The 14179-nt window shown below is 43.6% G+C and overlaps 1 protein-coding gene across 1 annotated transcript in view; it reads left to right on the top strand.

Moving 5' to 3' along the window:
* Nucleotides 1–13064, top strand: part of LOC110489662 (vascular endothelial growth factor receptor 1) — a 69009-nt gene extending 55945 nt beyond the window's left edge. Inside the window, exons 16-29 of the mRNA XM_036943824.2 lie at nt 2015–2121; nt 2213–2348; nt 2837–2941; nt 6703–6902; nt 7399–7447; nt 8471–8559; nt 8711–8833; nt 10749–10860; nt 11030–11129; nt 11209–11314; nt 11556–11683; nt 11775–11850; nt 11969–12054; nt 12146–13064. Of these exons, the coding sequence (XP_036799719.2) occupies nt 2015–2121; nt 2213–2348; nt 2837–2941; nt 6703–6902; nt 7399–7447; nt 8471–8559; nt 8711–8833; nt 10749–10860; nt 11030–11129; nt 11209–11314; nt 11556–11683; nt 11775–11850; nt 11969–12054; nt 12146–12314 (1586 nt within the window). The 3' untranslated portion in view covers nt 12315–13064. The remainder of the gene's footprint in view (nt 1–2014; nt 2122–2212; nt 2349–2836; nt 2942–6702; nt 6903–7398; nt 7448–8470; nt 8560–8710; nt 8834–10748; nt 10861–11029; nt 11130–11208; nt 11315–11555; nt 11684–11774; nt 11851–11968; nt 12055–12145) is intronic.
* The last annotated feature ends 1115 nt before the right edge of the window (nt 13065–14179 follow it).

Raw genomic sequence — 14179 nt, 5'->3', positions numbered from 1 at the left:
GCTGCCCCGTCAACTGAGGCTATTTCTATATCTTCAGAAGCCCCACTCTGCTGCCCCGTCAACTGAGGCTATTTCTATATCTTCTGAAGCCCCACTCTGCTGCCCCGTCAGCTGAGGCTATTTCTATATCTTCTGAAGCCCCACTCTGCTGCCCCGTCAACTGAGGCTATTTCTATATCTTCAGAAGCCCCACTCTGCTGCCCCGTCAACTGAGGCTATTTCTATATCTTCTGAAGCCCCACTCTGCTGCCCCGTCAGCTGAGGCTATTTCTATATCTTCTGAAGCCCCACTCTGCTGCCCCGTCAGCTGAGGCTATTTCTATATCTTCAGAAGCCCCACTCTGCTGCCCCGTCAACTGAGGCTATTTCTATGTCTTCAGAAGCCCCACTCTGCTGCCCCGTCAACTGAGGCTATTTCTATATCTTCAGAAGCCCCACTCTGCTGCCCCGTCAACTGAGGCTATTTCTATGTCTTCAGAAGCCCCACTCTGCTGCCCCTTAAACTGAGGCTATTTCTATATCTTCAGAAGCCCCACTCTGCTGCCCCATTAACTGAGGCTATTTCTATATCTTCAGAAGCCCCACTCTGCTGCCCCGTAAACTGATGCTATTTTTATATCTTCAGAAGCCCCACTCTGCTGCCCCGTAAACTGAGGCTATTTCTATATCTTCAGAAGCCCCACTCTGCTGCCCCGTAAACTGAGGCTATTTCTATATCTTCAGAAGCCCCACTCTGCTGCCCCGTAAACTGAGGCTATTTCTATATCTTCAGAAGCCCCACTCTGCTGCCCCGTAAACTGAGGCTATTTCTATATCTTCAGAAGCCCCACTCTGCTGCCCCGTAAACTGAGGCTATTTCTATATCTTCAGAAGCCCCACTCTGCTGCCCCGTAAACTGAGGCTATTTCTATATCTTCAGAAGCCCTACTCTGCTGCCCCGTAAACTGAGGCTATTTCTATATCTTCAGAAGCCCCACTCTGCTGCCCCGTAAACTGAGGCTATTTCTATATCTTCAGAAGCCCCACTCTGCTGCCCCGTCAACTGAGGCTATTTCTATATCTTCAGAAGCCCCACTCTGCTGCCCCATCAACTGAGGCTATTTCTATATCTTCAGAAGCCCCACTCTGCTGCCCCGTAAACTGAGGCTATTTCTATATCTTCAGAAAAACACCAAGATGAATGAGGAAGATGCCTGTTTGTGTTTGAGCCTGTTGGGTCGTTTCCACCCTGATCAGAGGCTGGGACAGACAGGGAGGAACGGAGAGAGAACAGCGCCATCATGTGGGAAGGGGGAGAACTGCAACACATGAGTGAAATAAATGTCAGATAAGTGATTTTACTTGAAGTGAGGGAGGAGAGAATAAGTATTCCTGAGAGGGCCTTGTTCATCTCTGTGCTTCTATTTCTATAGTTTAAAATGGGTAAATCCTCAGATTAATTTCAATCATGCTCTCTTCTCTCTCTGCATGCAGAGTCTCAATTTGGTGTTTGTCCCATTTTGTGAATTCTTGGTTGGTGAGCGGACCCCAAACCTCACAACCATGAAGGGCAAAGGGGTTCTATAACTGATTCAAGTACTTTTAGCCAGATCCTAATTGGTATGTTGAATTTTATGTTCCTTTTGATGACAGAGAAGGCCCTTCTTGTCTTGTATCTCAGATTGTTCACAGCTTTGTGGTAATTACTTGTGACGCTGATGTTCAGGCCGAGGTATATACAGTATTTTGTGTGCTCTAGGGAAACGGTGCCTAGTTGGAATTTGTATTTGTGGTCCTGGCAACTGGACCTTTTTTGGAACACCGTTATTTTTGTCTTACTGAGATTTACTGTCAGGGCCCAGGTCTGTCAGGGCCCAGGTCTGTCAGGGCCCAGGTCTGTCAGGGCCCAGGTCTGACAGAATCTGTGCAGAAGATCTAGGTGCTGCTGTCGGCCCTCCTTGTTTGGGGACAGAAGCACCAGATCATCAGTAGACATTTGACTTCAGATTCTAGTCCTCTCTCTCTCTCTGTGTAGACTCATCAGGTGGCCTGTCTCTGGAGATCCCTACTCTCACCTGTACCTGTCTGGTGGCCACTCTCTTCTGGCTGCTTCTCACTCTCTTCATACGTAAACTCAAAAAGGTGAGACACAAATGGAGCAGACATGAGTGTATAAAATTGTGTAACTATCTGTCCTATTTTTGATGATTTCATATAAATCCATTTCTCTCAGCCAAACTCTTCGACTGCCAAGGCTGAGTACCTTTCAATCATCCTGGACCCAGGGGAGGGGCCTCTGGAGGAGCAGTGTGATAGGCTACAGTACGACCCAGGCCAATGGGAGTTCCCCAGAGACCGCCTCAAACTGGGTATAACTTTACATCATTTGTACCCGACCTGGTACACTGTGTACATTGGTTACAGACCAAGTATAAAGTTGGGAGAGAGGAGATGATTAAGATTAGTGATAGATATGATCACTTCCTCGTAACAATCTTATCTGCATCAGAGATGACTGGGAATGCCCCATGTAATCAGCGTTATCTGTGTTGTGCTAATCATGTCTGTCAAGGGTGGGAGCTGTGTTTACTGTAACTAATCAGGTCTGGCTAGGGTGGGATCTGAGTTTGACTCATCAGGGCTTGTTGGATATACAGTAAATGTCATTTTCATTTCTCAAGCTTTATGAACGGTCAGCTGGGATATCTAGGTGGTTCCCACCTGAAGCCTTTAGAAACATTGACTCTGACAGACTGCCACCGCCCAGTGTTCAACCACAACCCACCTCTGGGTTTCAACCCCACCATTTGAGAAACAAATAAGATTGTGTTTGAATTATCTCTCTGTGTCCTTCCAGAGAAACCTCTGGGCCGTGGGGCCTTTGGGAAAGTCATGCAGGCGTCTGCCTTTGGCATCGACAACTCTACCGGCTGCAGGACTGTGGCTGTCAAGATGCTCAAGGGTACCTGCTTTATTATGTTCACTATATCTGAGTCATCTAACAACGTGACAAATGATGACCATTCAGAATAGAACAACTGAATACAATAGAACATGACTGTACCAGCATAATGTGCTGTATTTATAATGTACTGTATTTATAATGTACTGTATTAATAATGTGCTGTATTAATAATGTGCTGTATTTATAATGTGCTGTATTTATAATGTGCTGTATTTATAATGTGCTGTATTAATAATGTGCTGTATTTATAATGTGCTGTATTTATAATGTACTGTATTAATAATGTGCTGTATTTATAATGTACTGTATTTATAATGTACTGTATTAATAATGTGCTGTATTTATAATGTGCTGTATTTATAATGTGATGTATTAATAATGTGCTGTATTTATAAAGTGATGTATTAATAATATGCTGTATTTATAGTGTGATGTATTGATGATGCGATGTATTTATAATGTACTGTATTTATAATTTACTGTATTTATAATGTGCTGTATTTATAATGTACTGTATTTATAATGTACTGTATTAATAATGTGCTGTATTAATAATGTACTGTATTTATAATATACTGTATTAATAATGTGCTGTATTAATAATGTACTGTATTTATAATATACTGTATTTATAATGTACTGTATTAATAATGTGCTGTATTAATAATGTACTGTATTAATAATGTGCTGTATTAATAATGTACTGTATTTATAATATACTGTATTTATAATGTACTGTATTAATAATGTGCTTTATTTATAATGTGATTTATTCATAATATACTGCAATAATAATGCATTCTATTTATAAAGTGATGTATTTATAACGTACTGTATTAATATACTGTATTCATAATGTGATACATTTATAATGGAATGCATTGATAATGTGATGTATGTATAATGTAATGTATTTTTAATATGCTGTATTTATAATGTACTGTATTTATAGTGTGATGTATTTATAGTGTGATGTATTGATGATGCGATGTATTTATAATGTGCTGTATTTATAATGTACTGTATTTATAATGTGCTGTATTTATAAAGTGATGTATTGATAATGTGATGTATTTATAATGTACTGTATTTATAATTTACTGTATTTATAATTTACTGTATTTATAATGTACTGTATTTATAATGTGCTGTATTTATAGAGTGATGTATTGATGATGCGATGTATTTATAATGTACTGTATTTATAATTTACTGTATTTATAATGTGCTGTATTTATAATGTACTGTATTTATAAAGTGATGTGATGTATTAATAATATGCTGTATTTATAGTGTGATGTATTGATGATGCGATGTATTTATAATGTACTGTATTTATAATTTACTGTATTTATAAAGTGATGTATTAATAATATGCTGCATTAATAGTGTGCTGTATTAATAATGTGCTGTATTTATAATTTACTGTATTTATAAAGTGATGTATTTATAATATGCTGTATTTATAATGTGCTGTATTTATAATGTGATGTATTTATAATGTGATATATTTATATCAAATCAAATCAAATTTATTTATATAGCCCTTCGTACATCAGCTGATATCTCAAAGTGCTGTACAGAAACCCAGCCTAAAACCCCAAACAGCAAGCAATGCAGGTGTAGAAGCACGGTGGCTAGGAAAAACTCCCTAGAAAGGCCAAAACCTAGGAAGAAACCTAGAGAGGAACCAGGCTATGTGGGGTGGCCAGTCCTCTTCTGGCTGTGCCGGGTGGAGATTATAACAGAACATGGCCAAGATGTTCAAATGTTCATAAATGACCAGCATGGTCGAATAATAATAAGGCAGAACAGTTGAAACTGGAGCAGCAGCACAGTCAGGTGGACTGGGGACAGCAAGGAGTCATCATGTCAGGTATTCCTGGGGCATGGTCCTAGGGCTCAGATCCTCCGAGAGAGAGAAAGAAAGAGAGAATTAGAGAGAGCATATGTGGGATGGCCAGTCCTCTTCTGGCTGTGCCGGGTGGAGATTATAACAGAACATGGCCAAGATGTTCAAATGTTCATAAATGACCAGCATGGTCGAATAATAATAAGGCAGAACAGTTGAAACTGGAGCAGCAGCACAGTCAGGTGGACTGGGGACAGCAAGGAGTTATCATGTCAGGTATTCTTGGGGCATGGTCCTAGGGCTCAGGTCCTCCGAGAGAGAGAAAGAAAGAGAGAATTAGAGAGAGCATATGTGGGATGGCCAGTCCTCTTCTGGCTGTGCCGGGTGGAGATTATAACAGAACATGGCCAAGATGTTCAAATGTTCATAAATGACCGGCATGGTCGAAAAATAATAAGGCAGAACAGTTGAAACAGGAGCAGCAGCACGGCCAGGTGGACTGGGGACAGCAAGGAGTCATCATGTCAGGTAGTCCTGGGGCATGGTCCTAGGGGTCAGGTCCTCCGAGAGAGAGAAAGAGAGAAGGAGAGAATTAGAGAACGCACACTTAGATTCACACAGGACACCGAATAGGACAGGAGAAGTACTCCAGATATAACAAACTGACCCTAGCCCCCCGACACATAAACTACTGCAGCATAAATACTGGAGGCTGAGACAGGAGGGGTCAGGAGACACTGTGGCCCCATCCGAGGACACCCCCGGACAGGGCCAAACAGGAAGGATAATTTATAATGTGCTGTATTTATAATGTGATGTATTTATAATGTGCTGTATTTATAATGTGATGTATTTATAATGTGCTGTATTTATAATGTATTGTATTCATAATGTGATATATTTATAATGTGCTGTATTAATAATGTACTGTATTAATAATGTGCTGTATTTATAATGTACTGTATTTATAATTTACTGTATTTATAATGTGCTGTATTAATAATGTGCTGTATTTATACTGTGCTGTATTTATAGTGTGCTGTATTTATAATTTACTGTATTTATAGTGTGCTGTATTTATAATGTGCTGTATTAATAATGTGCTGTATTAATAATGTGCTGTATTTATAATGTGCTGTATTTATAGTGTGCTGTATTTATAATGTACTGTATTTATAATTTACTGTATTTATAATGTGCTGTATTTATAGTGTGCTGTATTTATAATTTACTGTATTTATAGTGTGCTGTATTAATAATGTGATGTATTAATAATGTGCTGTATTTATAATGTGCTGTATTTAGTGTGCTGTATTTCTAATGTACTGTATTTATAATTTACTGTATTTATAGTGTACTGTATTAATAATGTGATGTATTAATAATGTGCTGTATTTATAATGTGCTGTATTTAGTGTGCTGTATTTCTAATGTACTGTATTTATAATTTACTGTATTTATAATGTGCTGTATTTATAATGTGATATATTTATAATGTATTGTATTTATAATGTGATATATTTATAATGTGCTGTATTTATAATGTGATGTATTTATAATGTGATATATTTATAATGTATTGTATTTATAATGTGATATATTTATAATGTGCTGTATTTATAATGTGATGTATTTATAATGTACTGTATTTATAATGTGATGTATTTATAATGTGCTGTATTTATAATGTGATGTATTTATAATGTATTGCATTTATAATGTACTGTATTTATAATGTGATGTATTTATACTGTGCTGTATTTATAATTTACTGTATTTATAATGTGCTGTATTTATAATTTACTGTATTTATAATGTGCTGTATTAATAATGTGCTGTATTAATAATGTGCCGTATATATAGTGTGATGTATTTATAATGTGCTGTGCTGTATGTTATCCACCAGAGGGGGCTACTCCCAGTGACCACAAGGCTCTGATGACAGAACTGAAGATCCTGAACCACATCGGCCACCACCTGAATGTGGTCAACCTGCTGGGAGCCTGCACCAAGGCAGGGCCTCTCATGGTGATAGTGGAGTACTGTAGGTATGGAAACCTATCCACCTACCTGAAGAGCAAGAGAGACGTGTTCCTGCTCAACAAAGTGAGTTCTCCCTCTGTCCAGACAGACAGACAGAGAGACAGAGAGACAGACAGACAGACAGACAGACAGACATCCTGTCTATATATTTATGCTGTGAAGAGCGTCATGAATGTCTTATTGTCACACTTACAGACGTTAAGATACTTATCTCACATTCAAGTCTCATTTCCTCTGACGGATACACAGAATGAGCCTCAAGCAATCAAACACATCACCAACTCACTTCTGCAATCAATTGATGTTCTGTCATCTGTAATAATAGAGAGGGACTTTTTCCTTAATGTCAGAATCTGTAGTTCTGAGTATTTAGTCCTGTATGATTCATGTTAACACTCATAGTTGAGTTGTAGTTGTAATGCGGTGTTTTGTGTCGTATAGTTTATGTGTAGTGGTGTAAACCAGAGACAAACACACTAAGTCCACAAACTAAATATAATAAGACCAGTAGCACTACCTGACCACATTAACCACAACTAATTCTCTCTCCCTGTGACAGGATGGGAAGAAGAGGTGTTTCGAGGAGAGAGAGGGCACAGAGGAGAGGGGTAAGAGAGAGAGCACAGAGGAGAGGGGTAAGAGAGAGAGGACAGAGGAGAGGGGTAAGAGAGAGAGAACAGAGAGTGGTAAGAGAGAGAGAACAGAGGAGAGGGGTAAGAGAGAGAGGACAGAGGAGGTGGGTAAGAGAGAGAGAACAGAGGAGAGGGGTAAGAGAGAGAGAACAGAGGAGAGAGGTAAGAGAGAGAGCACAGATGAGAGGAGTAAGAGAGAGAGCACAGAGGAGAGGAGTAAGAGAGAGAGCACAGAGGAGAGGGGTAAGAGAGAGAGAACAGAGGAGAGGGGTAAGAGAGAGAGAGAACAGAGGAGGTGGGTAAGAGAGAGAGAACAGAGGAGAGGGGTAAGAGAGAGAGAACAGAGGAGAGGGGTAAGAGAGAGAGAACAGAGGAGAGTGGTAAGAGAGAGAGAACAGAGGAGAGGGGTAAGAGAGAGAACAGAGGAGAGGGGTAAGAGAGAGAGAGAACAGAGGAGGTGGGTAAGAGAGAGAGAACAGAGGAGAGGGGTAAGAGAGAGAGAACAGAGGAGAGGGGTAAGAGAGAGAGAACAGAGGAGAGGGGTAAGAGAGAGAGAGAACAGAGGAGAGTGGTAAGAGAGAGAGAACAAAGGAGAGGGGTAAGAGAGAGAGAACAGAGGAGAGGGGTAAGAGAGAGAGAGAACAGAGGAGAGTGGTAAGAGAGAGAGAACAGAGGAGAGGGGTAAGAGAGAGAGAACAGAGGAGAGGGGTAAGAGAGAGAGAACAGAGGAGAGGGGTAAGAGAGAGAGGACAGAGGAGAGGGGTAAGAGAGAGAGAACAGAGGAGAGGGGTAAGAGAGAGAGAACAGAGGAGAGGGGTATCAGGTTTATCTACACATTTTTGTTGTTGTTGAGATTTTTATCTTACAATCCTCACCCTCATAACACCTCCTCTCCCTTGCTCTCTCTCCCATTCTCTCTGTCTCTCTCTGTCTGTCTCCCTCTCTCCCTTTCCCATTCTCTCTGTCTCTCTCTGTCTGTCTCCCTCTCTCCCTCTCCAGGTGTCTCCAAGTCCCCTCTGTTCCTGGAGGATCTCATCTCCTTCAGTTTCCAGGTGTCTCGAGGCATGGAGTTCCTCGCCTCTCGCAAGGTTTGATACCCTGTGTCTGTCAGCCTGTCTGTCTGAGAAGACATACAGTATATGACCTTGAAAATATGTGTCTCATTTGTACCTCGATGCGATCAATAGATCCAAATTGTGCATTCTAAATGTGTGTGTTCACTCTGTGTTTCTATGTCAGTGTATCCACCGTGACCTGGCTGCCAGGAACATTCTGCTGTCTGAGAACAAAGTGGTGAAGATCTGTGACTTTGGTCTGGCCAGAGACCTCTACAAAGACCTGGACTATGTCCGCAAGGGAGACGTGAGTGTATATATACAGTGCCTTGCGAAAGTATTCGGCCCCCTTGAACTTTGCGACATTTCAGGCTTCAAACATAAAGATATAAAACTGTATTTTTTTGTGAAGAATCAACAACAAGTGGGACACAATCATGAAGTGGAACGACATTTATTGGATATTTCAAACTTTTTTAACAAATCAAAAACTGAAAAATGGGGCGTGCAAAATTATTCAGCCCCCTTAAGTTAATACTTTGTAGCGCCACCTTTTGCTGCGATTACAGCTGTAAGTCGCTTGGGGTATGTCTCTATCAGTTTTGCACATCGAGAGACTGAAATTTTTTCCCATTCCTCCTTGCAAAACAGCTCGAGCTCAGTGAGGTTGGATGGAGAGCATTTGTGAACAGCAGTTTTCAGTTCTTTCCACAGATTCTCGATTGGATTCAGGTCTGGACTTTGACTTGGCCATTCTAACACCTGGATATGTTTATTTTTGAACCATTCCATTGTAGATTTTGCTTTATGTTTTGGATCATTGTCTTGTTGGAAGACAAATCTCCGTCCCAGTCTCAGGTCTTTTGCAGACTCCATCAGGTTTTCTTCCAGAATGGTCCTGTATTTGGCTCCATCCATCTTCCCATCAATTTTAACCATCTTCCCTGTCCCTGCTGAAGAAAAGCAGGCCCAAACCATGATGCTGCCACCACCATGTTTGACAGTGGGGATGGTGTGTTCAGCTGTGTTGCTTTTACGCCAAACATAACGTTTTGCATTGTTGCCAAAAAGTTCAATTTTGGTTTCATCTGACCAGAGCACCTTCTTCCACATGTTTGGTGTGTCTCCCAGGTGGCTTGTGGCAAACTTTAAACGACACTTTTTATGGATATCTTTAAGAAATGTCTTTCTTCTTGCCACTCTTCCATAAAGGCCAGATTTGTGCAATATACGACTGATTGTTGTCCTATGGACAGAGTCTCCACCTCAGCTGTAGATCTCTGCAGTTCATCCAGAGTGATCATGGGCCTCTTGGCTGCATCTCTGATCAGTCTTCTCCTTGTATGAGCTGAAAGTTTAGAGGGACGGCCAGGTCTTGGTAGATTTGCAGTGGTCTGATACTCCTTCCATTTCAATATTATCGCTTGCACAGTGCTCCTTTGGATGTTTAAAGCTTGGGAAATCTTTTTCTATCCAAATCCGGCTTTAAACTTCTTCACAACAGTATCTCGGACCTGCCTGGTGTGTTCCTTGTTCTTCATGATGCTCCCTGCGCTTTTAACGGATCTCTGAGACTATCACAATGCAGGTGCATTTATACGGAGACTTGATTACACACAGGTGGATTGTATTTATCATCATTAGTCATTTAGGTCAACATTGGATCATTCAGAGATCCTCACACTTCTGGAGAGAGTTTGCTGCACTGAAAGTAAAGGGGCTGAATAATTTTGCACGCCCAATTTTTCAGTTTTTGATTTGTTAAAAAAGTTTGAAATATCCAATATATGTCGTTCCACTTCATGATTGTGTCCCACTTGTTGTTGATTCTTCACAAAAAAATACAGTTGTATATCTTTATGTTTGAAGCCTGAAATGTGGCAAAAGTTCGCAAAGTTCAAGGGGGCCGAATACTTTCGCAAGGCACTGTATATATATATATACACACACACACACACACACGCACGCACACACGCACACACACACACACACACACACTCACTCACTCACTCACTCACTCACTCACTCAATCAATCAATCAATCAATCAATCATCTCCTCCTCCTCATAACGGGGACTTCACTGTACTTAGCCTATTCTCAGATCTACAGTAGTTGTGCTGTCCGGCCAAGTTGGCGAGACACCTCAAACAGGTCTGGGACCAGGATATTCTGTACTCTCTGCTGGCAGCTGATTCTGACCCATGACCCCTGTTTTCCACAGGCAAGGCTGCCATTGAAGTGGATGTCCCCAGAGTCCATCTTTGACAAGGTGTTCACGACCCAGAGTGACGTGTGGTCCTATGGAGTTCTGCTCTGGGAGATATTCTCTCTGGGTCGGTCCTCATATCCACTTACACAAAACACATACTGCTGGTCCCATAGAATTAGGAATTAGAATACTAGTCATTTAATAGGATCTCTATGGCTCATACTATGACGAGTACATACCGTTACTGTATCACCTAGACAAGACTCAAGGCTTCTTCTCTGTCTGTCTCACAGGAGCCTCTCCGTACCCAGGCCTGAACATAGATGAGGAGTTCTGCCACCAACTAAAGGAGGGAACACGCATGCGATCCCCAGAGTACAGCACTCCAGAAATGTGAGAAAGAGAAATATATTGATGGAGAGAGAACTGAAGAGAGACTGTGGTGTGAGTATAACTGGTGTGTTGTCTGTAGTTACAGCACCATGCTGGCATGCTGGGAGGCTAACCCCTCAGACCGCCCCACCTTCACTGGCCTAGTGGAAACACTGGGAGACCTGCTGGAAGCACGGGTTCAACAGGTAAAAAACACACACACACACACACACACACACACACACACACACACACACACACACACACACACACACACACACACACACACACACACACACACACACACACACACACACACACACACACACACACACACACACACACACACACACACACACACACACACACACACACACACACACACACACACACACACACACACACTCTCTCTCTCTCTCCTATGCATTGAACCTTGTCTATGATCAGGATGGGAAGGACTACATTCCCCTGGGCACGTTCCTGTGTGGAGAGAGAGACCCAGACAGCAGCGTCCAGAGAGACTCCACAGAGAGCTCCCTGACTGACCTGCATCCACACAGACTCATCAGCCTAGGGTAAGGCTAGGAACACCCCCATAAACAGAGAAACATGACAGTTGGTACAGTCCAATGGGTTGTAGTTGGTCATGTTTTAATTCTGTTCCAGCTACATGAACACCAGGAGCACAGCGACACTCAGGACCTTTGAGGAACTGCCCAGCAAGGACCCGCCTGGCCTGGACGTGAGGACACACACTGATTCACATTTATATTCTTACTCACACCACACACTGCTTGTCACTGAGGTGTCTGGTGTGTTGCTGTGTATCACACACACTGTGTCCAACTGGTGTGTTTCAGGATGAGCAGGGAGACAGTGGGATGGTTCTACCCTCTGAGGAACTCAAACGCCTCAAATGGACCAGCGGCGCCAAGAGCCTCACAAGGTCACCACCTCTAACCTTCAACCCCTCATTGACTACAAATGAGTGTATTTTGTGTTCTGTGTTGATAATGATTGAGGGGGTGTGTTGGCAGGTCCTTTACCATCAGTACGTGCAGGGAGAACCTGGTGCCCTGCATGTGTAATGACATCACTGGTCTCCATGACGACGAGCCGCCTGTCCTCCCATGCGACTGTGACTCCGAGGAGAGCTGTTCCCCTCCACCCGACTACAACTCTGCCTTCCTCTACCCCTCCCTCTGACAACTCTATCATATCACACTTCTCCCTCTGGTTAGAACTGCCTTGGTTCCTCCCTCCCAGCACACCATCACCCCCTTGTCTGTCACTCCATCTAAACACTCACTTCTGTCTTTAGGCCATCTTCCTCCCTCTTCGTCACAGATTCATTATTGATGCAGTGCTTCATTTCCCCATAACATACTATCAGACGACTTCACTCCAAGGATCTGTCTCTATAGATTGTATTTGATGCTGTAGCTTCCTCAGGGAGACAGGAGTACGGTGTGAATTACTGAGGCCTGCGTAGGGTGCCACACCCACACCACTAACAGCAGCTAGATCCATGATCGTGTTTTCACATGCAGCAACACCACATGTCCATGTACCATTCTATTTAGTATAGTTGCTTATCTCTATATGGGTACGGACTATAGAGCTCAGAGGAACCTCGGTTGCCTCCAGTGACCTGACCATGATGTTCCTACACGTGTATGCTGGAAGAATGTATTCATTAGAAAATAGTGTTTCACCTATTTATTTACAATATGTTAACCTCATGAAATTGTGTCAAGGCAGGCAACTGCTGTCAGTGATCATTAAAATCAGTATATATGTTAGACCAGTCGATGCAGAGCTATGGAGAAGTACTGTATAACATGTTTATTAGCCACAGACGTTTGCCCTGACTGACACAAGTATGTATGTATGTATGTATGTATGTATGTATTCAAAACACATCTAAAAATGTTGAAGTAAAGAAGCGCTGCCACACTGACTGTCAAGACAATCCTCTGGTCTTCACATGCATGACACTAACACAACACACTGGGTTTTGGTATATTTTATTAAAATACTGCTGTACACACAATATTGCAAAAGTTGAGACAATGAACACAAGATGGGCAAAACAACATACTAAGATGGTGATTGTAGATGTTTGTAGGAAAGGCGCGTGTCGGGGAGGGAGGAGGCGCGTGTCGGGGAGGGAGGAGGCGCGTGTCGGAGAGGGAGGCGCGTGTCGGAGAGGGAGGAGGCGCGTGTCGGGGAGGGAGGAGGCGCGTGTCGGAGAGGGAGGAGGCGCGTGTCGGAGAGGGAGGAGGCGCGTGTCGGAGAGGGAGGAGGCGCGTGTCGGAGAGGGAGGAGGCGCGTGTCGGAGAGGGAGGAGGCGCGTGTCGGAGAGGGAGGAGGCGCGTGTCGGAGAGGGAGGAGGCGCGTGTCGGAGAGGGAGGAGGCGCGTGTCGGAGAGGGAGGAGGCGCGTGTCGGAGAGGGAGGAGGCGCGTGTCAGAGAGGGAGGAGGTGCGTGTCAGAGAGGGAGTGGCGTGTGTCGGAATTGGGGGGAGGGAGTGGCGTGTGTCGGAGTGGAGGGGAGTGGCGTGTGTCGGGGAGGCGTGTGTCGGAGTGGGGGGGGTGGCGTGTGTCGGAATTGGGGGGGAGTGGCGTGTGTCGGAGTGGAGGGGAGTGGCGTGTGTCGGGGAGGCATGTGTCGGAGTGGGGGGGGGGGGGGTGGCGGCGTGTGTCGGAATTGGGGGGGGGAGTGGCGTGTGTCGGAGTGGAGGGGAGTGGCGTGTGTCGGAATTGGGGGGGGGGAGTGGCGTGTGTCGGAGTGGAGGGGAGTGGCGTGTGTCGGAGTTGCGTGTGTCTGGGAGGTGTGTCGGAGTGGGGGGGGGGGGGGGGAGTGGCATGTGTCGGGGAGGTGTGTCGGAGAGGGAAGGGGAGAGGCGTGTGTCAGAGTTGGGGGGGGGGGAGTGGCGTGTGTCGGAGTGGTGTAGTGGCGTGTGTCGGAGTGTCATGAGTTGTTGGGGATATTGATAGGGTGGATGGGGGATATTGATAGGGTGGATGGGGGGAGATTGATAGGGTGGATGGGGGGAGATTGATAGGGTGG

This window comes from Oncorhynchus mykiss, chromosome 15 (assembly GCF_057628025.1).
Source record: "Oncorhynchus mykiss isolate SJ-2025 chromosome 15, ASM5762802v1, whole genome shotgun sequence".
NCBI classification, from domain to species: Eukaryota; Metazoa; Chordata; class Actinopteri; order Salmoniformes; family Salmonidae; genus Oncorhynchus; species Oncorhynchus mykiss.
Note: the sequence above shows the minus strand (reverse complement) of the source record. Positions and strands in the feature narration are given on the sequence as shown.